The 26,634-nt window shown below is 41.8% G+C and overlaps 1 protein-coding gene across 2 annotated transcripts in view; it reads left to right on the forward strand.

The window, feature by feature from the left end:
- Positions 1 to 26,634, forward strand: part of ARHGAP24 (Rho GTPase activating protein 24) — a 230,871-nt gene that overhangs the window by 81,918 nt on the left and 122,319 nt on the right. For both annotated transcript variants that reach the window (XM_054825404.1, XM_054825409.1), the window contains one exon: positions 5,143 to 5,230. In XM_054825404.1, coding sequence (XP_054681379.1) covers positions 5,143 to 5,230 — 88 coding nt within the window. The remainder of the gene's footprint in view (positions 1 to 5,142; positions 5,231 to 26,634) is intronic.

The following is a 26,634-nucleotide window of genomic DNA, read 5'->3' on the forward strand; positions in this document are numbered from 1 at the left end:
AAACATCTCTTTGAACAAGACCGTAACGCTGTGACTCTAATCCAAAGTAGATTTATGTCATTCTTGCTGCACTGCAGTGTTTTATGAGGTCCTTTGTTAACTGAGTAGTAATTTTTCTTCAGTTAAAGGTTTCATATATGCAGATTTTTAATATTAATAAAAATGTTGTTGTTCTATTTAGATGATCTTTGGTTTGAAGCAACAGTGTACTGTAGTAAAACCCATGTGTGTGAGAAGCTCCTTTGACAGTGGGCTCGATACTTGGTTAGGGCCAATGCTTCTTGAGCAACCCAAGCTTCTCCTGCATCCAGTGAGTCACCCTCAGCACTCAGCTAGAGAAGTAGAACTGCCTTGGTAAGGACAGAAGTGTTGAAATTGAAAAATAACCCGGGCTTACCACAGCAGGAGCTCTGCAAAACGCTACTGACCTGGTGGAGGCACAGCCTGCAAACAGAATGTCAGTGGGAGCAAGGAGGGACTTCGGTCAGGGCCACGTTTTTCTCCCACTCCCCTTTTTTTTATATTTCTGTAGACTATATGTCTTGTTCCCTGGTGGCACCATGTTTTTTTCTTTCTTTTTCTGAAAGCAGAATATTAATCTGGTCCAATCTTGAGATTTTTTGTTTTAACAGTTTTGAATGATTTGTAGAGTTTGATATGAAGCAATGAGAAGTTTTCTAATTATGGAACATTTACATGCACTGATACCCAAGTCAAAACATGTATTTCCTCTGGAAATCACCTTCATCTGTTATGTGCAAATTACTATCTTGTTAGGTGTCTAAGACTATATAGTTGGGGGTTTTCTCTTATTTCCCCCTGGAATTAGAGACTCAAGGAGAAAAACAGCTTTAACTTGTTGAACCTTTGCAACTCTCTGATAGTCTGTAATCTTTGGATTATCCAGGATGTAAGGATGGGCCAGATGTTGCACCTTAAGGACCTAGAAAAACAACTGAGCAAGAGGACCAACAGTGACTGGGGGACTGGGGTCCCCTCACTGGTATCAAATACCCAGCAGCCTGGGCTGTGCCACATGAAGGGCCCACAGGGGTTTTGTTATGGTAGAGGTGTGTTCCCTGGCTGTCAGCGTGTTCATGTGAAACAAGCTGCCAGCTGCTGAGAAACTAAGCAAAGGGACACGCCAGATAGCCTTGGTACAGTTATGTAGATAGCTACAAAATTTACTGAAGGGGAAGTGTTGCCGTGTGGTGAAGGCAGACAGATGGGTATGAAAGCAGACAGAATGGGAAGTGAAAGAGCTGCAATTGCTTTCTTAGGCTTTCCCCACTAGTCTGGGGCATCCAGGTGCATGTTGCACAAGCAAAGCTATTTTCTTATTTTTAAAAACACCCATATATATATATTCAAATATTTCACGTGCACTGATGTTTCCAATAGTAGTTCTGAAAATAGACAGTAAAATAAAATTACCATTTGAGGACATGTCTTCTTGTTAAACCACAGCAATATTCTGTATGGTGTTCCTGTCTGGATTCCCTTCATATTAACTCAGCTGTCATGGGTGACTTTAGGCTGCACGTTTTAGTAGATGAAATAGGTTTTATCTATGAAGTGAAGGTGCTAAGGTTATAAATAATATGAATGTTCTGTTCTTATGTTCTCAAAAATCTGTCATTAAGACAGCTCACTAAAGTAAATACTAAAAGGGTTTTACATCAAAGAATCAGAAAGCATCACATTGTAATGAGACTGCAGCATGTCTGTTGCTAATGAGTTGACAGCAAAGTTAAATGCAGTTTTCATTTACTGTCTTGTAAATTGATTTTAGTTTACAGTGCTGTAGGCTAGGCCTCCTTAATTTTGTATTTTTGTTTAATTGAATAGTAAGATGGATAATTAGCTTAAATATGTTGTATGCCTTCACTGACATAAGCTCCTGAGCAGTGAAATTTACTCCAGCATGAAGACTCTGATCTGCTCATGCTGTGTGCTGGGTGGAGCTTTTTTTAGGTAAAACCAGCTCAAGCCAGAAGTTAAAGTGGGCAAGAAAATTATACCAGTCTTAGTAGTCTATTACATGTGGCATAAAATAGACGTAGTTAAAAATGTTTTTTTAGAGATTCTTATTCCTGGTCTCCCATAATGCTCAGAAAAATTTATTCCTTGTATTTGCTGCTTTTTCTCCAGCTGTTATTTAAGAAGTTGAGATATTTTGTGGCTTATCTTTTTCCATTCATATAATTTTTTCTGTTTATGTTACTATTCTTGCCTAATAAGGTAGTTCACAGAAGGCTTTGGAGTGTGACAACTATTAACAGTTGCTGCTTGTAGCAGGAATGAAGGAAAAAAAGATTCTAGTAGAGCTATTGGACCAAGGCACTTAATGCTTATAATACATCTGTATATGCAGTGAGTGGGGAAAGCTGCCCACAACTGCTAATGCTTGCTGCTAATACCACCTCAGCAGAATACTGTTCCATTTCATCTGTTTTCAGTAAAAAGTATCATAGCGTTTAATGGCGGTGATTTTGTATGACCTGATAAAATATCTGTGCACCCTGTCTTTGACTTCCCATGACACACTGTACCTGCTGGCAGACAGCAGTATGCTGACAAGTCAGTGTAGAGCTCAGTTTCCACATCAGCTGGTACAAATACTGATTTTTGTAAAACACCTGTTACCTGTTTCTTCAGATTACTTTTCCCTGTCAATTTGTAAGGTCTCCTTTGTGAGAAGACTACAGCATTCTGCTTGTCTTGCCTTCCCCATAATTGTAAATGCTTCTGCTTGTAATGAAGGTTACAGGCCATAGCAATGAATACTGGATATCAGAATTGATGTTTTTCCTGTACAGGGATATCTTTACTGCTTTTTAGTAAAGATACCCTCTGACAGATACTTATAAGCAGCATTTCATGAAACTACTATGGAAAGCGTTGCTCCATGTTGGACGCATTGATCCTTATGGGGCCCTTCCAACTTGAGATATTCTGTATTTAAGCCATTTAAGTTATGTAAGTTGTTTACTTTGGAGATAGGGGCCTTGTTATGCAGTAATTGGAGAATATTGGTAAGCAGGAATTATCTCCCATTAACAGTGATGGAGAGCCTGTACCTAATACAATTCCTAGGATGCCGCCCTGAAAATTTACCCCTGGACAGCCATCCCAGCATAATTTCATCACAGACTGCCTGTTAACTGAAGAGAAAGTGGTACTAGGAGGAACTGTAATATCTGAAAATGAAAAAGCTCTGAGGAAAGGAGTGGTCTATCCATCCCATGTGACAGCAGGGCAAAGAGGGGAGGGGAAAAAGTTCTGTCTTCACTCCACTGAAGCCCCAGGAATGTTTTGAGTGTTGCAGGCATTGGTTTTGGTAACCAATGTTAGCAAATATGCACAGCTAAAATTTCCCATCTGCCTTCTCAAGGTAGTAAAGTTGTGATAAACATGCCCGTCACAGAGATTATCTGACATCTATCTGCCTGTAGCTGTGTTGGGTTTGCGTGGCAAAGTTTTGGTAGCGGGGGAGCTACAGGGGTGGCTTCTGTGAGAAGCTGCTAGAAGCTCCCCCTGTGTCTGACAGAGCCAATGCCAGCCGGCTCTAAGACGAGCCCGCCGCTGGCCAAGGCCAAGCCAGTCAGCGCCTCTGTGATAACGTATTTAAGAAGAAGAAAAACAGTTAGAGAGAGCTTTTGCAGCCAGAGAGAGGAGTGGGAAGATGTAAGAAACTCTGCAGACACCAAGGTCAGTGAGGAAGGAGGGGGAGGAGGTGCTCCAGACACCAGAGCAGAGATCCCCCTGCAGCCCGTGGTGAAGACCATGGTGAGGCAGGCTGTCCCCCTGCAGCCCATGGAGGAAGGATGAGGGGGTGTAGAGATTCCACCTGCAGCCCGTGGAGGACCCCACGCCGGAACAGGTGGAGGCACCTGAAGGAGGCTGTGACCCTGTGGGAAGCCCACACTGGAGCAAGTTCCTGGCAGGACCTGTGGACCCGTGGAGAGAGGAGCCCATGCCAGAGCAGGTTTACTGGCAGGACTTGTGACCCCGTGGGAGAGACCCACACTGGAGCAGTTCGTGAAGGACTGTAGCCCATGGGAAAGACTCATGTTGGAGAAGTTCGTGAAGGACTGTCTCCCATGAGAGGGACTCTGTGCTGGAGCAGGGGAACGATGAGAGGAGTCCTCCCCCTGAGGAGGAAGAAGTGGCAGAAACAACGTGTGATGAACTGACCATAACCCCCATTCCCCGTCCCCCTGTGCCACTGAGGGGGGTGGAGGTTGAAGCCGGGAGTGAAGTTGAGCCCAGGAAGATGGGAGGGGTGGGGAGAGGTGTTTTAAGAGTTGATTTTATTTTCTCATTCCTCTACTCTGTTTTGCCTAGTAATAAATTAGATGAATTCCCTCTCTAAGTTCAGTCTGTTTTGCTCGTGACAACAATTAGCGAGTGATCTCTCCCTGTCCTTATCTCGACCCATAAGCTTTTTGTTACACCTTTTCTCCCCTGTCTAGTGAATGAGGGGAGTGATAGAGCGGCTCTGGTGGGCGCCTGGCTCCCAGCCAGGGTCAACCCACCACAGTAGCAAATGCATCTTTGAACAGGACTCTTGCCACGCATGCTGTGGCTTTGTGGTGTGCCAGTCTGCTGGTGCTGCCAGTAGATGGAAGTGGGATGTTTTCTCTGTACTGCCTCCCTGGGATGGTACAGCAAAAAGGCACAGAGCAGAAACTGGGTATGTGCCCCACAAATTGAGGCTACTCTTCTGTCCACATATCCTTTGGTTTTAGCCAAGAAGCCTAGCTGATAAATTCATCTGCCTCACACATGCAACTTCATAGCTTTTCACCAATAGGGTCAAACTAACCCTTTCTTTTAGTCTCGAATTTTCCCTGCAGCACAGTGGAATTAGTACATGTGATTAGTACAAAAATCTGCATGGTACAAAAAACTCAAGAGATGAAAAAAAAGCTAAAGCCATTATTGAATGCCTCAGTTAATTAAGGGGATCTATGATGTTGACTTTTGGGATATTCCCTCCTCAGTGTCAATTTGGAAGTCAGCTGCCCAGGTGCAACACCACAAATTCATGTATACCCCAGTCCAAAAAGAAGAAGCATTAGTCTATCAGAAGTGTGGTAGCAGTTTTAATCCCATGCTTGTTGTTATTTTTTTCTTTAGGGTACCATCTTTCTGCCTGGCAACAGAGTAATTGAGCATCCCTGCAATGAAGAAAGTCCAGGAAAGTTCCTTTTCGAAGTTGTTCCAGGTAGGATATTCTACTCCATGTAAAAAGTCTTTGCAGTTTTGTTGTCAGTGACAAACAGCCACATCTGTTCTGCCAGAATAGAAGCTCAAGGTGATTAATGATTCAATTTAAGGGAAGAAAAAAAATGGTTAATTTCTTAGTACTTTCATTCATAATTTTTTCATTCACCTCTGGGCAGCGTAGGAAAAGAATGTGGTTTTTATTTGTCAGTGTAAAGCATGATTGTTCATGGCAAGGAGCTGCACCACAGAGTGGCATAGTGACAGTACAAGTGTATTTGGTAATTATTTTAGATTATACTGGATGCTATGAAGTAGGGTGTCCTGTAGTAACAAAGGAATCCGTAACTTAGCATCAACAGCTTATCAGTATAGCACATGGGCTTGATGACATCAGTACCATCACTTAAGAATGCTACCTGGTCACTGTGCATGGATAAACAGATTGTAACAACAGCAAGTATCAATGCTTTGAAACACTAAACTGGGTTTTAGTTGTGGTTTTTTTGATTGGGTGTTTTTTTTCCTGAGGATAGATTTATCTAAGGAACATTAATTACCCTGTCAGTTGAGTGGTACTCCTGACTCTGTGTATTGCTTAAGTGATTTGCTTGCCTTCTCTTTGTTACTTTGGACTTCCAGAGGGCAGACTGTGGCCTGTTTAGGAGACGGGATGACAGAGTCCCTTGGGAGGCAGTCCTGAAGGGCAAAGGACTCCAGGAAGACTGGACATTCTTCAAGAAGGAAATCTTAAAGGCAGAGGAGCAGGCTGTCCCCGTGTGCTGAAAGACAAGCTGGCAGGGAATACCACCGGCCTGGCTGAACAGAGACCTTTGGCTGGAACACAGGGGAAAAAGGAGAGTTTATGGCCTTTGGAAGAAGGGGCAGGCAACTCAGGGGGACTACAAAGATGTCATTAGGCTATGCAGGAGAAAATTAGAAGGTTCAAAGCCCATCTAGAACTTAACCTGGCTACTGCAGTTAAAGACAATAAAAAATGTTTCTATAAATACATTAGCCCTGAGCTAGAAGACAGGGACGAGGAGCAGAACGAAGCCCCCATAATCCAAGGGGAAGTAGTTAGTGACCTGCTACACCACTTAGACATACACAGGTGTATGCGGCCAGATGAGATCCGCCCAAGGTTATTGAGGGAGCTGGCAGAAGTGCTCACCAAGCCCCTTCCCATCATTTATCAGCAGCCCTGGCTAACCAGGGAGGTCCCAGTTGACTGGAGATTAGCCAATGTGATGCCCATCCACAAGAAGGGCCAGAAGGAGGATCCAGGGAACTCCTGGCCTGTCAGTCTGTCCTCGGTGCCAGGGAAGGTTATGGAGCAGATCACGCAGTGAGTGCCATCATGCAGCAGGTACAGGACAACCAGGTGATCAGGCCCAATCAGCATGGGTTCATGAAAGGTAGGTCCTGCTTGACTAACCTGATCTCCTTCTATGACAAGGTGACCCGCTTAGCGGGCGAGGGAAAGACTGTGGATGTTGTCTACCTGGACTTTAATAAAGCCTTTGACATCATTTCCCACAGCATTCTCCTGGAGAAACTGGCTGCTCATGGCTTGGATGGGTGTACACTTCGCTGGGTACAAAACTGGCTGGATGGCTGGGCTCAAAGAGTTGTGGTGAGGTCTTATGATGGACAGATGAGGGAACTGGAGTTGCTTAGTCTGGAGAAAAGGAGGCTGAGGGGAGACCTTATTCCTCTCTACAACCTCCTGAAAGCAGGTGGTAGCGAGGTGGGTGTTGGTCTCTTCTCCCAAGTAACAACTGATAGGACAAGAGGAAATGGCCTCAAGTTGTGCCAGGGAGGTTTAGATTTTCTTCACCAAAAGCGTTGTCAAGCATTGGAACAGGCTGCCCGGGGAAGTGGTTGAGTGACCGTTCCTGGAGGTATTTGAAACATGCATAGGTGTGGTGCTTAGGGACATAGTTTAGTGTTGGACTTGGTAGTGTTAGGTTAATGGTTGGACTCAATCTTAAGGGTCTTTTCCAACCTAAATGATTCTATGTTTCAACATCCAGTCAGCCCACTGTGTTTATTCAATATTTTCTGTTAATCCTCATATTACTTTTCAATTTACTTTTCCATTATGGCTATTTAAGAGGGTAAACAAAGGATAATGTTAATTGAAACTCACCTCTATGTTCTCGCTCTTAAACCATCTCAGTGTCAAGGAACAAATGTAGTTGTCTTGACTGATGCATGGAGATTTCGATACGTTGTAGAAGTGTAGGAAATATGAAGTAGATTCCAAAGCTAAGGAGGCTTGTCACTCACTGGAATTTGCAGATGCAGCTCAGCACAGCACAGCTTTATTTTTCCTTTTATACATGGCAAAGAATTTGATTATGAAAGCTGTACGCAGTAAGAGGTTGGTACGCAAAGAAAGCAAGCATGGTATCTGTGAGGTTTTCTTAACACTCAACCCAGCTTGAATCAATCACCTTTTAAAGTTTCTCGCTGTGGTCTGCATCTTTTTCATATATTCAAAATATTGAAAGAAACCTGCTATAACCATTGCAAGTCTGGGGTTGACTAAAATTTTGTTTCCATTGACAATTAAGAGAGTTCTTTTCAATTGAAAAAGTGCATTGTTTGTTTGTTTGTTTTCCTCAGAACACACAGAATGCTTTCTGACCTAAAATTTCCAGGTAAAATGGGACTTCTAGTCAGTCATTTCATAGATTAAGCCTGTATTTCTTCTGGGTGTTGTAGATGGGAAAGAGAAAAGTTGAGCTTCTGTAGTTGTAGCTGTTGCTGTTATTGCAGTAGGGTCTGTGCCCTACAGCACTGGATGTGGAGGGCATAAGGTGAACAGCCAGAGATGGACTGGCATTGATTTTGGTCATGCTGTTCTCTTTCCTCCTGGCAGACGTGACCGTGGGAGAAGCAGCTTTAGTTCCTTCCACAGTTTAAATTAGAAGACGCTGCTGAGGAAGCGCACAAAACTGGGGTGTTCCATTTCAAAATGGCTGTGATGCTGCCTTTGCTGCCATATCACATGTGATTAATTTGATTTAAAGGATTTTGCTGAAGCTGGTGCTCCATATGTCCTGATTCATATGACATCTTCATCTATATGATAACGCTTGCCCTGAGTGTGGTGTTATGCCTGTGGTCTATGTGAATTTGGCTTTCAGTGTGGAATATTTAACTGTAGGCCTGAGATGCACAAAAACCTTCCTGTGCAACCACACAGGCAGCTGTAGGGCACAGGAGGGTCACTACCTGCATGGGACCTGCCACAGCTGAGCTGCAGAAAACTCTGTCAGATACAGCTTGTAGTTTTCCGTAACAGGAAAAAATGTGGCTGCTAGGAGGATAGTAGGAAATGGTCAAACAGTCAAACATTCACATTTTGAAGGCAGGCCCTTCTGTCCATGTTCAAGCACCTTCCTCAGAGATCACTCATTTTCTGAGTGCAATGCTATCCCAAACACCACTGATGCCTGTGGGACGTGTACAGCACATTTGGAAGTCAGACCGTACTTTGCTGCTAGGTTCGAATGCTTTTACCACAGTACCTGGCTGTTAACTAAACTGAAGAAAGTCTCCAGTTAATGCAATGTTTCGTTAGGGTTTTGAGTCACCAGTACACTGTTAAGTCTCAACCACTATCTGTGTTGCTTCTGCTCCCATAATTTGCCTGTTTATTGCTGGTTTTCAAAGTGTCAGCACCTCTCACTCAACTTTCTGAGCCCTTACGTGCCGGCCCTCAGCCTGGGGTCATCCTTCATGCCCAAGTTAAAAGGCCTTGGGCAGCATAGCTGACAATGGGAGTGCCTTCAATATTTATCTGGAGCCTCCCTGAAAGGGAGGGGTTTTTTGTTTTGTTTGCTTGTTTTTAATTCTGAGTATGGAGTTTTGAATGTGTTTAGAATAGCACCAGTATATTTATTCCCCCCACCTTGCTAACAAGCATACAGCTATAGTGACTTTGTACTGGAGCAATTTTCCTGGTGAGATATTATGCTTATGAGATTCATGACAAAAAAAAGTTTTTGAGAAATCAGGACATTTCATGCCACAGCACTGGTCTTTGGGGGATGACATTAAAATCGAAACTCAGACTGACTGTGGAGGCATCACAGTGCCCATAGAAGTGTTGTCAGCTGTATATTAAGCAAAGACGAAATGAGCTTTGCCACTGTCATTGTGTCACTGTTGTTTCTCAAGGCAAGTAATGTCAGCCTTTTGTAATGGAGCTGTTTGTCATCTGTATCCTCTTAGTGACTCAGTATAAAAATCAGTTATATAGACTGACAGCAACAAAACTGAGCTCATTGAGTGTAATAGAGAAAAATATATTGTAGGCAAGGTTCTGTTTAGCCTTTGTTAGCTTTCAAATGAGAAAACAGCTACATAGCAACAGGATCTATTTGCAGGTGTTTTTAAAATTTTGTCAGCTTAAATGAACATTGTGTTGAATGTATGGCGCTGAAGCTACTTAGTTCTGTTTTCCTTATATTAAAAGTTGAAGTAATTTTAGTTATAATTCCAAAGGCAATAGTGACAAGTCCTCTTTTTGTCTACCATATCTGTGGGCGGCCTGAAAACTGTGTGTGTGTTTGTTTATTGGTAATACATGCAAATTATTTTGGGAATGTACGTGGGAGTAGGTTTATACTATGGAACTAATTCTCTGTACACAGCCATCTCTGAAGATGAATGAAAGAAATGTGTGTGGAGACAAGTATCCTGCAGTTTTGATGCTGTAATTAAAATACAGATGCCTTTTAATTTGCATTTTGAAAACATTCTGTTCATTCCTTAAGTCATGACATGGTTTAATACTTAAAATTGTTCCTTTTTTTTTCTTTTGCTGTGCTGACAAAGTTAATTTGCAGGAGTGAAACTGTCTCCTGTACAGCACGAGGCCCACACCAAACTTCTGTGCAGGAGTTTTTCTGTACCAGAGTCAGCGTGACCACGAGGTGATTAGTGATGTCTGTGGTTATTAACAGCTTCTCTTGCACTCAGAGGAATGTCTCATGCTCAGCGGAAACCAGAAGAGAGTTTAAATGAATACCTTTTTAATGGGAAATATGCACATATAGCAAAGTTGTGTGATTAGGTTTGCTCAAGTGATTGTGTTTTATTTGCTGATTATTACTAGTTTTATTTAGAAGATAAAATCTCCTTCTGTGTATTTGTTCCTTTCTAAAGGAAACCCGAGCTTTTTATCTTGGTATGCAGGTGTAATGGGGAAAGGCGTTTGTGTTCACACAGAACTGAATCAGGTGACCTAGCTGTGTTTCAGGGAACTAGGTGCAGAGGTGCAGAACAGAGGCACATGAAAGCACCATAGTTTGCGTGTGTAGTGGTTTGCACAGGAGCAACTTGATTCCTACCTGAGTCGAGTTGCTGCATCCTGTTTGCACCAGGAGGAGGCAAGCACAGAGATGTGGGAAGCTAAGACTTCTCCATTGTTTTTCACACAAGGCTTGAGCATCTTTTTGGGAGTCCTCTGGACTTTCCAAGGGTTGCTGCCTGAAGGCATTTTGAGCATTATGGAAAGCCTGCAGTAGGAGCCTGTGGCTTTCCCAGGGATGTCTGGGTGCTTGTAGGAGCTCCCAGGACTTGAATCCTCATCTCTTGATGCACTCAGGAAGCACTACCAGCTCAAAGTAATCTGGCACTCTGTAGGTAATTGCCTACAAGAGATGATGGTTATTGAATGGGTGAAGGAATGTGATTCATCGTTGACTGGACTTTGATCCTGGAAACTGAACTGTTCATACTGCTACCTCCCCAGCTGCTGTTATTTGAGATCCTTATGTGGTGGTTAATGTCCTGCTCTATGAGAGTGCTAAATCATTTTACAGCTTGGCCTCATAGGCAAGAAGCCAGATCACCACTCCAATGGTATTTCACCATTTGAATGTTATGGAATCATGTATTTCTTTGTCCTTGTCCCTGCAGATTTCATGAGAAAATAGCCCTGAAGACAAGCTTACTTACAGGACCATGTTCGCTAGCATGTGATCTGTTTGTGTGCTGTGTTCTAAGGCATGAGTTACCCTACGGACACAATGCAAAGATCTCTGAGTTGTTCAGTTGCATGAACGTTAATATTTAATTTGTACTGTTTAAACTAAAACATATGTTTCTAAATGTTGTTCTTTGATAATCCTTGTGGAATCTTTAGCTTGCAAACTTTGTATATGTGTGCTGTGTTTTTCACCATTGGCAAAATATTGTAGTCCAGCATGTGCATCTGTGTAGATGAATTTGTACTCTTGTAGTACTGAGTTACCAAAGTCTATTCATCCCTCTAAAAGCATTCTCAGTGCAGCCCCATGTTATGTGTCTGAAGCTTATGGTTTCATTCTTAGGAGTTACTCAGACTGTTAGGAAGTAACTGTAATATTTCAGTGAAGTTACTTGTAGTCTCTGCTGCTGCTTTTTTCTGCACTTTCATGTCTACTGATTTCTTGTTTGTATGGCTCCTCGGCTATCTCCCTTCCCGTCAGGGAACAGATCTTTGAGTCATGGATGGTGGAGACTGCAGTAGGCAGGAATTACCTTTGGTACTGTATGCTTTCATTTGTTTAAGGTCAGCTTGTCAGGCCTAAGAGCTGTAGTCAAGGGAACATGCCCAAACATATTGCTGAGGAAAATCACACCATTTTTAATCTGGATTAGATGAGCGCTTTCTCTGCAAAGTTTTTCTGTATGTACATCTTTTCAGAAAGTAGTTTCTCGGTGATGCTGTGCAACAGAAGTGTTGGTTCCCTTTGTGCTACTAAACAGGTCAAATGGATTGCCGCAATGAGACAACTTCTGCTTCTTCAAGTAGAAGTACAGGATATAAATCAAAATATGACATGTACTTAAAATACTTAAACTACTTCACAAATACTTCAGCTGGAAAGGATGTGAAACAAAAGCAGTTTCACTGGACTGCCACGTACAAGCCTGTCTCAGGACTTAGTTTTGATACTGTGGCAGTCTTTACTCCTATGATACTGTTCAAATATTTGGCTGCTTTTGCATCACAGCTTTTCTCATAAGAATTATTTTTAGGTAATTTAGAAGTCTGCAGTAGGTTTTACAAATTGATGTTAGGAAAGTGCTCCCCAATGCTGTTGTAGAGAGTGCTCTACAAAGTATTTTTATATTATTTTGGAGAACTTGAGTTGTTGCTGTTCACAGCACGTTTGAATCTCATTTTTCTGGCATGAAACTCTTGCACTGTGCTTTCTCAGAACAGTTAGCAGTATTTCATCAGGTTTCTAGGCTGACTTTATGGACTTGTGAAGTCTTTGACTACAGAGCATTTCCCAAAAGCCTGTGGCTTTATTAGAGAATTGCTGCAAGGGAGTGAAATATTAATTCCCAGAACATTGAAATTGTTATAATTATTTTTTCATTAGAGAAAAAAAAAGTTGTCCACAGGCCTTTTAATTCTTTATGTCTTTAATTGCACGTTATATGGCAAGTGAAGTTTCCTGCAGATTAACTGTTCTGGTAGGGAGCATGAGGTGGGTTTGAGAGCTTTTTTTTAAGCTTGCCTTACATAAAAGGTTGGATAATAAACTATTTTGCTTCTACTGCTGCAGTAGACTTTTACTCCTCAAAGCTTAATGAAGTGTTTTGTTCGAAAGGATGATGTTACTTCATTTCTACCTTATATTTAAGTCAGATTAGATTTGCTTAGGTCTGTGCACCCATGGCTGAGAGTCAGGAGGGATTTGTTTTTTGGATATGTGTATGTCGTACTGATTTCACTGTCGGTAAACAGGCCCTTTAACCTCCACAAGCGTGTTGTGAGGTTTGAGAAGATAAATGGCTGCCGGTGTGTTGTAAAATTATTAAAAACTCTCCAGTTCCCAGTCGATACACTGTGCTTAGCAGATTAAGCCCTTCAAGACTTTCGCCATGAGTTCTCAAACATCTGAAATGGGAAGGCCACAGTAGGTGATAATTCTTGTCGCCTGCTCATTGGCAGCATTTCTATAATTAAGGGTCCATGAATGCCTGGAAAATGTGGATGTGATAAGGTCACTTGCATTTTTTCCCTAAGGGACAGAAGTAAGACAAAACAGGAATTACAGATAAATCTTCTTGCTAAACAAGCAATTTTCATTGTAGTGCTCCCACGTACCTTAAAAGGGTGGATACTTACTGTAGCTTCTATTTCAATATGCTTCTATTCTGACATCAATGCTTTGCAGTCCTAGAAGCCATATGACAGCAGGACTTCTGTGGGATGGGAAAGGTTGGACTCTACAGTTAGGCACGAAAGAGAGCAGTTGATTAAGCTGATATGTTTGAGTGTGACTGGTATAATTCAATGTGATGTTTCGGGGATGGAAATGTTTCAGAAGGTTTTGAAGCCTGTTGTTTTGAAGTAGAACTGTTTGTTTTCTGTAAGGCTGTAGTCTTGTGAGAAATAAGGGGCAAGAGTTCCCTGCCATGTCCAAGGTATATACCCACACATACAGCAAGTAGCCTTCATTGAAGATGTAGCAGGGTGTTAGGAACACAATGCACTAAGCAAATTTCCTTCTCTTGACTTGAGGAGAAAACTGTTTGTGTATTAAGAGGTTTCCCACCCTGCTGCAAAAAAACGCCTTTCTATAGTGCACGTGCGTACACACCCAAGCATTAAGGTACTCTCTCTACCTTTGCTGTCGTGCAGTTGCTCTGTATTCCCTTCAGAATGGCTAGCACAAAATTGATTCCCTTTTCTCCGTGATATAAAACCCAAAAATGAAGTGTTAAACCAGTCAGCTGCTTTGACTCGTTCCCTGTGCTGAATTCCTATCTCCTTCTGGTGTGACCCCGCTGGATTTAATTGGTGCTGCCACAAAGATGAATGCCTCCCCCTGCACGTGCTGACAGCCAGCAGTGCCTCTTCATTAGTTGTCAGGAGCACAGGACCTCAAGGGCATTGCTGATAATGCCGACTGAACTAATTGTACCTCTGATATCTTCTGGAGGGAGCAGACAGGCTGTTTAATCAAATGGGCACCAGCCTTACTGCACATAGATATCTCTGTGTAATAGCATATTGTGCTAAAGCAGCTTTGAGCGCTGCTCGTTTCCTATTGAATATCTCCTGAACACATTGCCATCCTTACTGATGTCTCAAAAATGTATTTGGTAGGGAGCCACCTCTCTGCATGCGGACACATTGGCACGCTCTGTCTCTTTCTTGTCCTTCAAAGGAAGCTGTGTAACTGCCTTTTTTTTTTTAAGTGACCCTTGGAAATGCATGGAGTCAGTGAGCCAGAGAAATGAAGCCAGCATAAGCTTTGCTGCTTGTTTCTCACAAGGTTAATAGTGAGAGCTCAGTGGGAATGAACTCTTTTCCATCTCAAGCAGCAGCTCTTATGATGCGCAAATATTTAATATGCCCATAATAGGTTTGTCTCCTTCATAGTGTTTAGAAAAGGAAAACCCAAACATCCCCAGTCCTACATCCCTGTGAAATGAGATGGCAGGCCATGCCACCAAGCTGTTGTGCTGGCACCATAAAAATCTGCCAATTTCAAGCTCAGTTCTCTACAGGTCAATGCATGTAATATCTCTCTTAGCCATGTTTTTCATGCCTGTGTTGTCATGGCTACTGAACAACAGGGGAAGGCACCAAGTTAAAGATACCTGCTTTTTGTTCCAGTTCCACCAGTGACTCCTTCCATGACACCAAGCCAAGTACTACCTCTCTGTGCCCTCGTGTCCACGCGTGTTTAATTGACGTGATACCCGCATCCTTGTGAGATGTACAAGCCTTGCAAATTAATGATGTTAAGGAAATGTAAATCCAAACTATGATAGCCAGCAAGAAGTTTTTATAACCTTTGCACTGGGGATCTGGGGAAGAGAGGCAAGGCCAGGATTGTGACACATACTTGCAGAGTGGTATTAGTAGTTTTGGCTCCTCTCTTTCATGTGGAAGATCCCCTCATGATATCACATCTGTTTAAAGATCAAGATGGGCATGACTCAAGTCTTGGGTTACTAAAGAACTACCAGAAAACATCCTGTTTATCTTGCAAGGGGAGATGGGGCACCTTCTGCCATTCAGAAGATGCAGTCCCTCTTCTGGTAGAACTCCAGCACTTGTATTTAGCATAGAAGAGTCTGCAATAGCTGATTTAAATATAATTTCTTTAAATGCAGAACTATTAATTCATAGATTATTTTTTTTAACCTAAAATTAATCTGATAGAAATTATAGCAGTTTAGGTCATCTGCTTTTAAAGCTGAAGGAACTAAATCTACATGCAGAACTATTTAACAGAAAAATTAAAAAAGAGCCCTTTCTAAATGTCTTCTCTGAGGTATGCAGCATGTTCAGAATAGACAAATTATCCTCACTCATACAGCTTGGGTGTGTAACTTTGAAGTTAGTGAAAGATGAGCCAGCACAAACTTTCATATATAAATCCTGCTATCTTGAATCCTTTCTATCTTTGTGAACAAGTACAGATTATAGGTTAAAAGTGTGTGTATGTTAGAAGTAGTAATATTGCCTGCTTTCTGAATGCTATTTCCTAGTCACAGTCCATTTTGAAGATAGGTGATGGATGAAACACTTCTGAAAACTCCTGAACACTTGTAGCTTTCATTTGCTTTCCTGTGAAGTAACTCCACTTACTTTTCAATCACCTGTTCTCAATGGCATTAATTTCATGTGACAGAAGACTGCACAGACTCTATAAATGAGTGCAGTTTCTTTGCCTGCCTTTGCCATTACTGAGGCATAGTATATAAAGCTAAAGTTTAAAAAAGTTACTTTTTATTTGTGTCTTTTAATTTAGAAGCAGACTGCTTTTATTGGCCCTGCTTAACACGTGGTGCATGTGATCTGATGTGTTTGCTCCATAGGTTAAGTTAGCAATGTTGTTCATTTGGGCGCGCTTCTCTGTGTGACCCAATGGTGTCACTCTCGAGGTCATCTGCTACATACAAGAGTTTGGAACATAATGGTGGTGGCATCTTTAAAAACTTAGGTGGCAGAAAAGCAAAATTTGAGGTCAAGTTTCTGGTGAATGTCTTCAACCATCAGTGTATGTGTACATCATATTTGCTCTTAGCAAGAATGTAGCTCGTCATGAAAATTACATTTGGGAACATGGTTTATTCCCACCCTATTTTAAATGCCACCAGTTGTAATCACAGCAGCAATGAGATTTGTTTTCTCTGCCTCAGCACTGCATCTGGCACTGGAGTATGACAATTAATATTGATGTTGGAAAATGGCTTAGGTAGTGCCAGACATGCAGAGATAGTTCCCATGAAGCCAGGCGGTCCATGGGAAGCAAGAAAGGTAACTGGAAGGAAGGCTTGTTGCTCTGACAATTTTTGATAGTCATTTTGGGACCAAAGAGGGTAGCACTATTGGCTTTTTCCATTGCTCTGTTAAGGTGTGAGGAATTTCCTGAACTTTGATAGTGCAGATTCTGTGGTGCTGAAGATAAATCACACCCCAACTGTATGGCTTGAATGACTTGTGAAGCTACAGTAGGTATTCAGCAATATCTGTGTTACATATATATGCCGTGGATACACCATTTTATTTGCCAGTACAAAACCGTGTGTTGATAATTTTTGGAGTTCTCTGGTGTGTAAATACAACATTTGTCTCAAAAGAAACAAAATGCCTTTTATCTTCCTAACTACAACAGCAGTCTGAACGGCATCTTGGACAGCTACTGTTAGCTTCATGTATGTCCCTCTAGTGGCAACATCAAAAAATACAGTGAAGTTAGATAGACTTTTGTGTTGGATACCCTTTTCAGGACTTCAATTTTTAGCTTGTTTCATGTCAGCTGTATCCTTGGCATATCAGGAAGTGCAGCTTGAAACTTAGATTCCCAAACAAATTCTGTGAAGTGGGAAGACAGTACTGGGAAAAAATCAGAGGCAGTGGTAACTCAAGCTTTTTGAGAAAAGATTTTCCTAAATATCTATATTGCTGATGTTATTTTGATGAATTGTGATAATGATTACTTTGCTGTCTATGTCTGCTCACAGAATTGAGGATCCATCAGCTTTAGTCAACATGCAAAGTTTTATGATAAGATGATAATGTTTTTATTACAATTGCTTGCGTGTGCTTTCTGTATTTCAGTTGTTAAAAATGATCTGTACTTGATTACACTAAGTAATGAAAATAGGAAGAAGTGAGACAGAAATGTTATGGAGGGATGCTCTGAAGTATAGATATTCAAGTGTTCTGTAGTACAGATGTCTGCCAGTCTTCTGCAATAATGAAATTCCCATGCTTGTTGCCATTTGCAGCAAGAACCTCTGCAGAGGTGAAAAGTAAATAAATTAAAATGCATATAACTCCTCTGTCAAACAGCTGGTGGTATCCCACTTAAAATGGCAGGAAAGATGGAGGTGACTTGCCTGAAGCTGTCTGGAAAGCTGGTGGCTGAGTCTGAAGGCAGATGTTACCTCCTTGGTGCACCAAAGAGCTTGTGCCCCAGATGTAGGAGGCAAAAGTACACAGGCATTGAGCTTGTGAAGCCCTCTTGTTTCTGAAAGTAGTGGGAAATGCAAGCTCCATTTGGATTAAAGGATGGTTTAACCAAACATCCTCAAAATATGGTACTTCCTAGTGCCTAGGTCATCTGAATAGAAATTGGATTATTTTCCTAAAGTTTACAGATCTTAAGGCAGATATGCTTCGTGTTTTCTCATGTGCTTGAGTGTTGCTGCCTGACCTAATCCTCCACCCTGTGCCTGTGGCAGTAAGAGGCTCACAAGTCCTTTGCTCTTCATCCAGTCCTTCTGCAGACTCTTTCATCTCCCCTCTTTTCCATTACTGGTGCTAGGGGAACATTGATCCTTATTTAAAATAAAGCGTCATCTATCTTGTTTTTCAGCCTTGTATTAGAGGAGTGTGACAAAACTTTTCAAGCCCATGGTGAGTGTGAGGACCTCGCTTGTTTTTGTTTCTTCACCACAGGCGTCAAATCTAAGGCTGAAAAGCAGAATTTCTACTTTATATCTGCCAGTTTCACAGTTGTATCGTGCAGTAGTACATTGTGCTGATTCGTTACTCAGCATGGTAAAAGCCAGGTTAGCCTGAGTCCTTCCTTTTGACAGGAAAGGAAAACCTTTCTGAGGTATGTAAATGTCTTTGCCCAGGACGACATTCTCTCATCTTTTCCTCAGGGAGTTGTAGCTTGTACTGCTACCTCTGGAGATGGAAATCTCTGCTAATTAAATGATATGTCTTTTATAAAGCCAATGGGCATAACTGGTTGTGAAATCTTGATCTTCTGTGCTGTATTTCAGATCCCAGCTACATTCATAACTTCAGTGAGTGGTTAGCTTTTATTTTCTGGAAGAAATAACAAGGAGGAACATGTGATTGATGTATATTTGTGAAGAGGTAGCTTCAAACTACGAGCGCAACATTGACTGTCGGGTCTTAATGAAGCTGGCCTACAATTTAGGTGATGATTAATGAAGGAATAATGTCAAGGAGCAGGGATTGATGGTATTATGTTGACTTCTGCTGCAGAACAAATAGCCCTTCTCCTCCCACAGGAGAGACTGCTGCTCTGGGTTGAAACAAGCTGTACCCAGCAGCCAACGCTCTCGCTGCGTGGTGTGTGTTGCAGGCGGCGCATGTCTGGGGGCAGCCTGCCCTTTCGTCCACGCGCTGGTGTTGTGCAGCCAAGGCTGGCAGGAGGATCTGCTCTGCAAAGGGCTTCTTTCAGGACGATTATGGAAAATATGACAGCCTCATCAGCCAGTCTGCTGCGTGCCAATGTGGAGGAGGGAGAAGGAAAACACCCAGGGAAGGGTGATCTTTGTGGCTTGCCAGCTGCAGCTATGGGGTCTGGGGGGAAGACGCCATCTGCTACCATTTGGCATGACTCAGCCATGAGAGCACAGAGCGCATTATTGTCCTTGACCTTGGTGGAAGGAGCTGGCAGCGTGTCTGCTGGGCTGCTGTCTTCGGCAAGAGATAGGAGCAGGAGGGATGTGGTGGTAAAATAGCAACAACTGTGCCTTGCATGCTGCTGTGGTGTGAGTGCTGGGGAAGAGGGACGGGGGTGCCTCTTTGCTCCTGCTGCAAAAGGACACACTTCAGCAGGAGCGAGGAGGTCCTGCTCACCTGTGGGGCCAGCAAGGGGCTCCTAAACTGTAGTGAAATAATGTGCCTGTCAAGGACAATAAGACAATTAAAGCTCTTAGTGGGGTAGTAACAGGAGATTTACACAGGCTGATGAGAGAATGAGCTGGCTCAGTGGAGACCTTGCTGAACTTGAATAAACATCCTCAAACAGGATTAGCTACACCAGGGGCTGGTTTCCTTCAGGAGGACAGAGTGCCTGCAGCTTTATGCCTTTCAGATTGTGTTGTGGCTTACTGTCATCTCCTAAGTGTGGAACTCATTTTCTAGGGACAGAGAAGAGAGCAGAGGCTTAGGGAAGAACTTCAGATAAACTGCCTCAACCACCAGGTACATCTTTGCTCAGAGAACAAAATACTAACATCTCAGCTACGGGAATAAAATGGTGCAGGGGTGGGAGAGTGTACTTTTAGCAGCAGGCAAGCCAAATAGTAAAATTAAGGTATGAAAGACAGTAATGGTTGGAGCTAAGGAGAATGAATAATGGAATTAAACAATGGGCTATCAAAATGGTGTATAAAGAGGAGTGTTTTTATTGGGAGAACATGAAATAATTTGGGCCATACCCATGTTATTTCTATATCAATGGAAAGTCAAGTAAAGATATGGTAAAGGTAAAAGAAGTCATAATATAGAACTTGTTTGTGCAAGGCATGCACGCATGTGCGCGCTATTTTTCTGTTTGCAGTGTTGCAGAGGAGCACTTAAAAATGGTCAAAGGGAATCCAGGCAGGGAGAGCAGCCTGCAGTTTGTTACAGGCCTGTGATGGATAAAAGCACGTTTAGCTTCCATCTGTTCCATTTTGGACGATGCAGATAGAAGGGTCATAGCTTTGGCAGTGATGGATATTTGAAACCATTGCCATTTTTAACTGTTCCAAATTTTTTCCCATTCTGTTTATTGGACATCTATTTTTCTGTTTGATATGTATTGCCAGATACACTGCAGGTGGTGATTAGCTACAAGTGTTAGATAAAGTGAGGCTCTCCTTGCTGTCTCTCCCTCTTCCACTGCTGTACTTGGTACAGAAATGATGGACAATGGGAATAGTTAGGGATATGGTTTGGCATATTCCAGATAACTGTAATTTTGCTTTCCTAGAATTATATGCGTAATTACCTTATAGTTTATGAGATATTATTGCAGCATGTCTGTAGCTTGAAACTAATAAAGAACCTAGATGTTCAACTATAGTGCAATATAAGAAATGGATTACTTGCCAAATACAGTATTATCTATGATTACTGAAATGTAAACATTTATCTTATTTTTTGTACATCTGTGCTGCCTTGTGATAAAAAGGCATCGAGGTGTGTCTTACATAATTCTGCTTTAATTAAAAATAAAAATGTGTTGTGAATATGTAAAACAGTACACCACACACAATTACAGCACTCAGTAGTTCTTCCTGGAAAGTGGCAAGAGATCATCAGCAGGGGCATATGGGAGAGCCTGCAATTCAGCTTTTAGAAAGTAGTCATTATGGCAGGAGCTGGGCCCATGGACAAGCATGTCTTCCCTCCAGAGGTTGTTCTTTCTGTGCCTGTGTATCTCTAGAGGCAATTTGGATGGATTGAAGGGTAGGATTTTGCCACAAATGATTGCAAATCCATTTATTGTGTTTCCATATTATTAATCTTTGTAAATTTTTGTGATACCTAACCAACCTTTACTTAAAATGCTGTAATTGCTCTGTTGACTCCAAATGTATATTTGGGATTGTCATTTAAAAGCCTTGTCAAAGGCAAGTTAGACTTCAGTGCACTAAAACCCATTTAAAGAGTCCACAAAGGCTTTTTACATGTTAGTCTTTTCAAAGCCACATAGATTTGCAGAGAAGTGAGCTCCCTCAAAGAATGTGCTGTAATAGGTGTATGTGTATATGTAGATTTATTGTGTTTTGAGTACAGCTTTGTCTACACATGCAGATGGTGGGAGAAGAAAAATGTGAAAGTAATTTTCCATTTGAAAGTGCTTTTGATCTCTTGGGACTTCTATGTACCTCAGTGATAAAACCACAATTCAGATATGTTTGGCAGAGAGTGTCAACATTGGAGCTGGGATAACTGAGGTTTACGTTCTGAGAGTACCATTAAGTACTGTTGGATCTGCAGCTGGTTTTTGAATACATCAGCTCTCTCTTAATTACTTTGCTGTTTTAACAGCATCAACTACTTACCAGCATGTTATTTAAAATAAATAGACAGAGAATGCTCCCCTGGAAATGCCCTGAAGATTTGGTCACATTCATAAGTTGCCTTGCACCAACAAAGGCTGGGGAAGAGATTTAATAAGGCTTTTATTCCATAGTAATTAAATGCCCGACTGATGACACTGTAATGGAACAGATTAAATTGCTGTGTGAAAAGATATAATCTGTCATGCAGAGATGCACATTAGTAATTACTAGTGCTGGATGGCATGTGTGACACCCCCTCAAACCATGTTAGCTCTTGGTTGAGTCTCTGCGTCTAAAACAGAGGCAGTAATGCATAATGTTTTTCCTGAGGTGTTTTGTGCTTCTTAGTCTGTTAAGTGAAATTGAGACAAGTGTAATGCTACTGAGTTACGTGAATTTGAACTTAAAACTGTCATTTTTTTAATTGGTCACCATCCCTATTCCTTGACGGTTTTGATTATTGTTTGTTTTAATAAAAGTGTTGTTACTATTTTCTAAAGCAGGTAATCGGTACAGTTCAGAGTCCAACTAAAATCTCTACCAAAAGCATTTGGAGAATTTCGGCCTTGATGTAGCTGGAGTACATCGTTAGAGGTCTGTTGTACTTAACCTGCTTCTGTTTCTGAGGAGAATAGGTAAAGATTAAATACTGTGCTTAGCTCTTCGTCTTGCCCTTTTCTCCTTCTGTGGCATAACTTGCTACAAAGAAAAATACCAATGTTTTGTACAGCCCTCCTGCTCAGTAGAATTTGTGTTCTCTCTAACAGTAATATGAAAATTGCTTTTGGTGAATTGATGGCGAGATCAATGTTATGTGGAGCGTGTGGCAGTTCTTTTAGTGGTTGTTTCACTAATTTATATACTTCAGTGATTAATCTTGGCCAGTTCCTAAACAAAATGAGGTTTAAATCTAAGCTGCATTTTTGTGTGTCTGAGGCAGTGATGCCTCACCTTTGTCTGTGCTCCACAGCAATATTTTGTTCTGCAGTGTGACAAAGAACCCCTCTCCTAATTTCTGCTACTAAGCAGGCTTACGGAGTAGTTTGTCAATGCTTAAAATTAATCTAAATATTCACAGATCAGCTTCTCCAAATCCATTTATTCCTTCTGCTGAGGTGGGTGATGAAGTAGTAATAAAGACCTCTTGAACGTAAAGACCTTATAAACTGGCTGAACTCTGCCCTGGTATGGTGCCGGGTAATTAGATGAGCACCACTTGTTTGCTGCTGCTTCCAATTTTCTTCAGATTTTGTATCTTGTGGCAGCAAGCAATGGTATTGTAGCCACGCCTTTGGCTGTTCCCGTACTCCGTGACTTTTTCTCTTTGTCCTGCTAAGTGAAAGAATTGCAGTCCCTTTTTCATCCCTGATGAGCCTTTGCTTCCTTTCTCCAACCTTTTCCTGCCTTAGAGCTGGCTGTGTTTCTGCCCTTGCTGTGGTCTCTGAGAGTTGGCGGTGCCAGTCCTGTCCTTGACACTCAGTGTCCCCGTTACCCTTTGCAAACCACCCTGATCTTACTGACCAAAGCCTTCATGCAGCCTCACAAAAAAATCTTGCTCCTGACAGTCTCACGATGGGGCCACATGGGCAGGACTGAAAAGGGTGTTGTGCCAGCTTTAATTGTCAGAGGCCGGTTACAGTGTCAGCATGTACAAAGTCTGATACTGTTAAGAGTCCACTGGTTTTCAGGGAGACCTTAAAATGAAGGAAATTTTATGATCCATGCAACCATGAGGTTAATAAAGTTAATGTTTCATTTTTATTGCCTGGGATGTACTGTGCTGGGTAATGCAAGCCAAGTGCATGGCAGTGCTGCCCTCTGCAGCCTCCCGTTTTGGTGGCCACAGCGGGTGTGGGGAGTTGTTTTAGTGCAGCCCTACCTGGGTAAGGCTGGAAAGCTACCCACCCTCAGCAAGGGCATCGTAATGCTCACTCCTTCTGTCATCACCGTGCCAATTTGCTTTTCAACAGCAGGCTGTTGTACACCCCAGTCAGCCTTTCCCGTTGCTCTTAAGCAAGCTGGATTTTTCAAGTTTTCATGGGATGCTCTAAGCCTTAGCACAATGTAATGATGCTCCCAACGTCGATGCAAAGATACGTCTTGCAGCAGAGCGAGTGGAGTGACTTGACATGTGGTGGGTATGGTGAGTAGGTACCCTCACACACAGTCACAGCTTTGTTTTGCTCCCTATTCATCTCTGAAAGTTGGCACTTTTTGTGCCTGTTACCAGTTCTGGCAGCCCATTGCAAGAAAACTTACTGCTTTATAGATGGCATTTTTTGTGGAGTACAGTTCTTTGCTTGGAAAAAAAAATATTTTGGGAAAATGGGTACAATGTCCTTAGCAGAGTTTGTTCATTTCTCCGGACTGTGCATTAGGATGATGTTTTGAACAAGAGGTTGGATTTCTATGTATTTTTCATGGCAGTGATTTTGAGTGGGCTAAAGAAGAGTGGTTGGATCTGTTGAGATAACTTTGAAAAAAGCCAAACAACATTTTTCTATTCTATTTTTGTTTCTGCATTGGATAATCAAGTCTATTTAATTCATTCAATGTCTCACGTGAGCAAAGAAGGTGGTATTCTGTCACCATGTACACTTAGCTGCCTCCCTGTATTTGCTGATGTATGTAGTTATAGTGCATTTTTGTCTCTGCTGGTTTTTGCCTGGGATAGAGTTAATTTTCTTCACCGTAGCTAGTATGAGGCTATATTTTGGATGTGTGCTGAAAACAGCGTTGATAATACAGGGATGTTTTTGTTATTGCTGAGCAGTGCTTACACAGAGTCAAGGCCTTTTCTGCTTCTGACACCACTCTGCCAGCAGAATGGCTGGGGGTGCACAAGGAGTTGGGAGGGGACACAGCCGGGACACTGCATGTTTCTCAGCAGAGCCCTATTGACTTTATTGTTGTCAGTTTTTCCTGTGTGACTATTTTATGTCCAGAAATTAAACATGAGCAATGATAATCTTTTTGGGAAGCCAGTAGGGAAACTTGAGAGATATGTTAAGGTTACTAAATTGAAATGATCAAGTCATGAAGCTTGCAGAACCAATACAGGATGCTGACTATGATTTTGATGTTGACTTTATTGTTCTGTAGTCTGAGTTGTGAGTAATGGCCATCTGACAGAGGCAGAGAAGCATGTCTTCTGGTAGCCAAAAAACACCCATGATGCTATGTGCTGAAAGAAAGGAGGGATTGATCTCACGTGTTATCAGCTGTGTAAAACTTGGTGTATCTTGGCTCTTCCAGCAGTTTACCTACCAAGGTGAATCATCCCATTGAAAATTCTCCATTGAGTATGAAGTAGCCTGAACAGATGGAGAATTTTTTATGGGCTTCCTTAGATGTTGTATCAGGTCCTGGAAGCAAAACTGGCAAGAAAGTAAAGGCAATGAATGCTTAATATAATTTCCCACTAGTATAATCTCAAAGCTGACAAGTTATGACGTGCAGCAGGTGAATGTGTACTTGAGGATAGATCGTTTTGCCTCTCTCAACAGACATATAAATCTGTCTTCAATTAATATATATATTACAAGAAGAGAAAGTAAATATGTAAACAATTGCTTCAGTTTGCATTTAAATTAAAAATTATGTTGAAATTTAAAAAATCCCACTGATTTGTGCAAGCAAAAAGTTTTAATCCATGAATCTAAGTTTAAGTTTCAGTGGGCTGCTCGCTTTCTCCTCACTTGACTTATATAAAATGCTTCCCAGTTGCTTTCCTGGTAGGCAGTTGTACTCCAAAATGCTCTCTATGCTATCTTGTAACTAAAAAGAATAGCTTAGTGATACCATGCCAATGACACTGTAGGTGTCTTGTTGTCCAGGGCTACTTGAAAATTGGAGAGCATTTGAGCTAGTATAGGAGCTGCTGTAACCATTTTGTGTGATGAACAACTAGGGCTTAAAAAAACCCTCAGTTCTGGCTGCCAGACTGAATTTTCGAGAAGTGTTGGCAGACAGCAGGTATAAAGACTAATTAATCCCTATGTACAAGAAAAAAAAATCAAGGTAATCAGTAAAAACCCACCTCTCTGGAAGGTGCCAGTAGCTCAGCCATATGGCAGATGGAAGTAGTTAATGGAATATAAATACAAGAATTAAAAAGCATAGTAAGAAAAAATTATAGAATCAGATGGTATTAAAGTGGATTCTTGAAAATCATATGTATAAATGCCATAAAACTGTTAAATTAATTCAAATTATTTCTCTATATTTGTGCACATGTATTTATAAGCTGAACTATCCTGTTGTATTGTGAACAGTAGTCAAATGGAAAATTATGCATGGTCTTCATGTTGTGTTTTCATAAATCGCGATCATCCCTTGCATTGCCTTGGAAAGTAACTATTGTTTCTAAAATTGAATAGGCTATATCCCCTCTCTAGGGAACAGTCCTATTCTGTCCTTCAAGACTCGCAGAGAGCTGAAAATGAGCTTTAAAGCCGTGGCGTTAGAAAAATTCACCTAAAGTACAGTACACTTCAGATTTTTTTCCATCTGTGACATGTCTCCTGACAAGCAGTGTTTTTTTAAGGGAGTTGTCCTCCTCAGGTTGCTGCTCAGCAACTTGTCTTCTGAAATTGCTCTCAGCCTCAGCGTGCAGCTCTTCCACCCCTTCCTCTGCTTTGAGGATGAGTGCAGAAGAGCACGAAGGCTTCCAAACAGTAACATAAATACAGCTTTGTAATTGCCTTAGAGTTTAGGCCAATGACCAGCAGTGGGAATGAAGCCAACACTGGCTCACCGTGCACAAGTTGCTATGCCAAAACAGAGTGCTAAAACAGGCTTTGCCATTACTTTCTGTGTCTGTGTCTTGTAGGACTTTCTACATCTAGGTCTCTCTAGGACATCCTGGAGATAAAATTTCTCAGCTCCCAGCCACATCAGAGCAGCCATTCTGCTAAGTATCTCCAGCAGCAAGATCTCTGATAAATGCCAAATGCTCTAGGCTTCTGGTCCTCTGCTCAGCACTAACGTGTCTTAACTCTGGCGCTGGCAGTGGCCTGCTCACTTCAGTGGGTCCTGGTATAGTGCAGGCTGGCAAGCCAAGATGCAGCGGTGTCTGTGACAGTCCCCAGCAATCATCTGCAGGCT

The sequence above is a fragment of the Grus americana genome, chromosome 4, assembly GCF_028858705.1.
Source record: "Grus americana isolate bGruAme1 chromosome 4, bGruAme1.mat, whole genome shotgun sequence".
Classification (NCBI taxonomy): Eukaryota; Metazoa; Chordata; class Aves; order Gruiformes; family Gruidae; genus Grus; species Grus americana.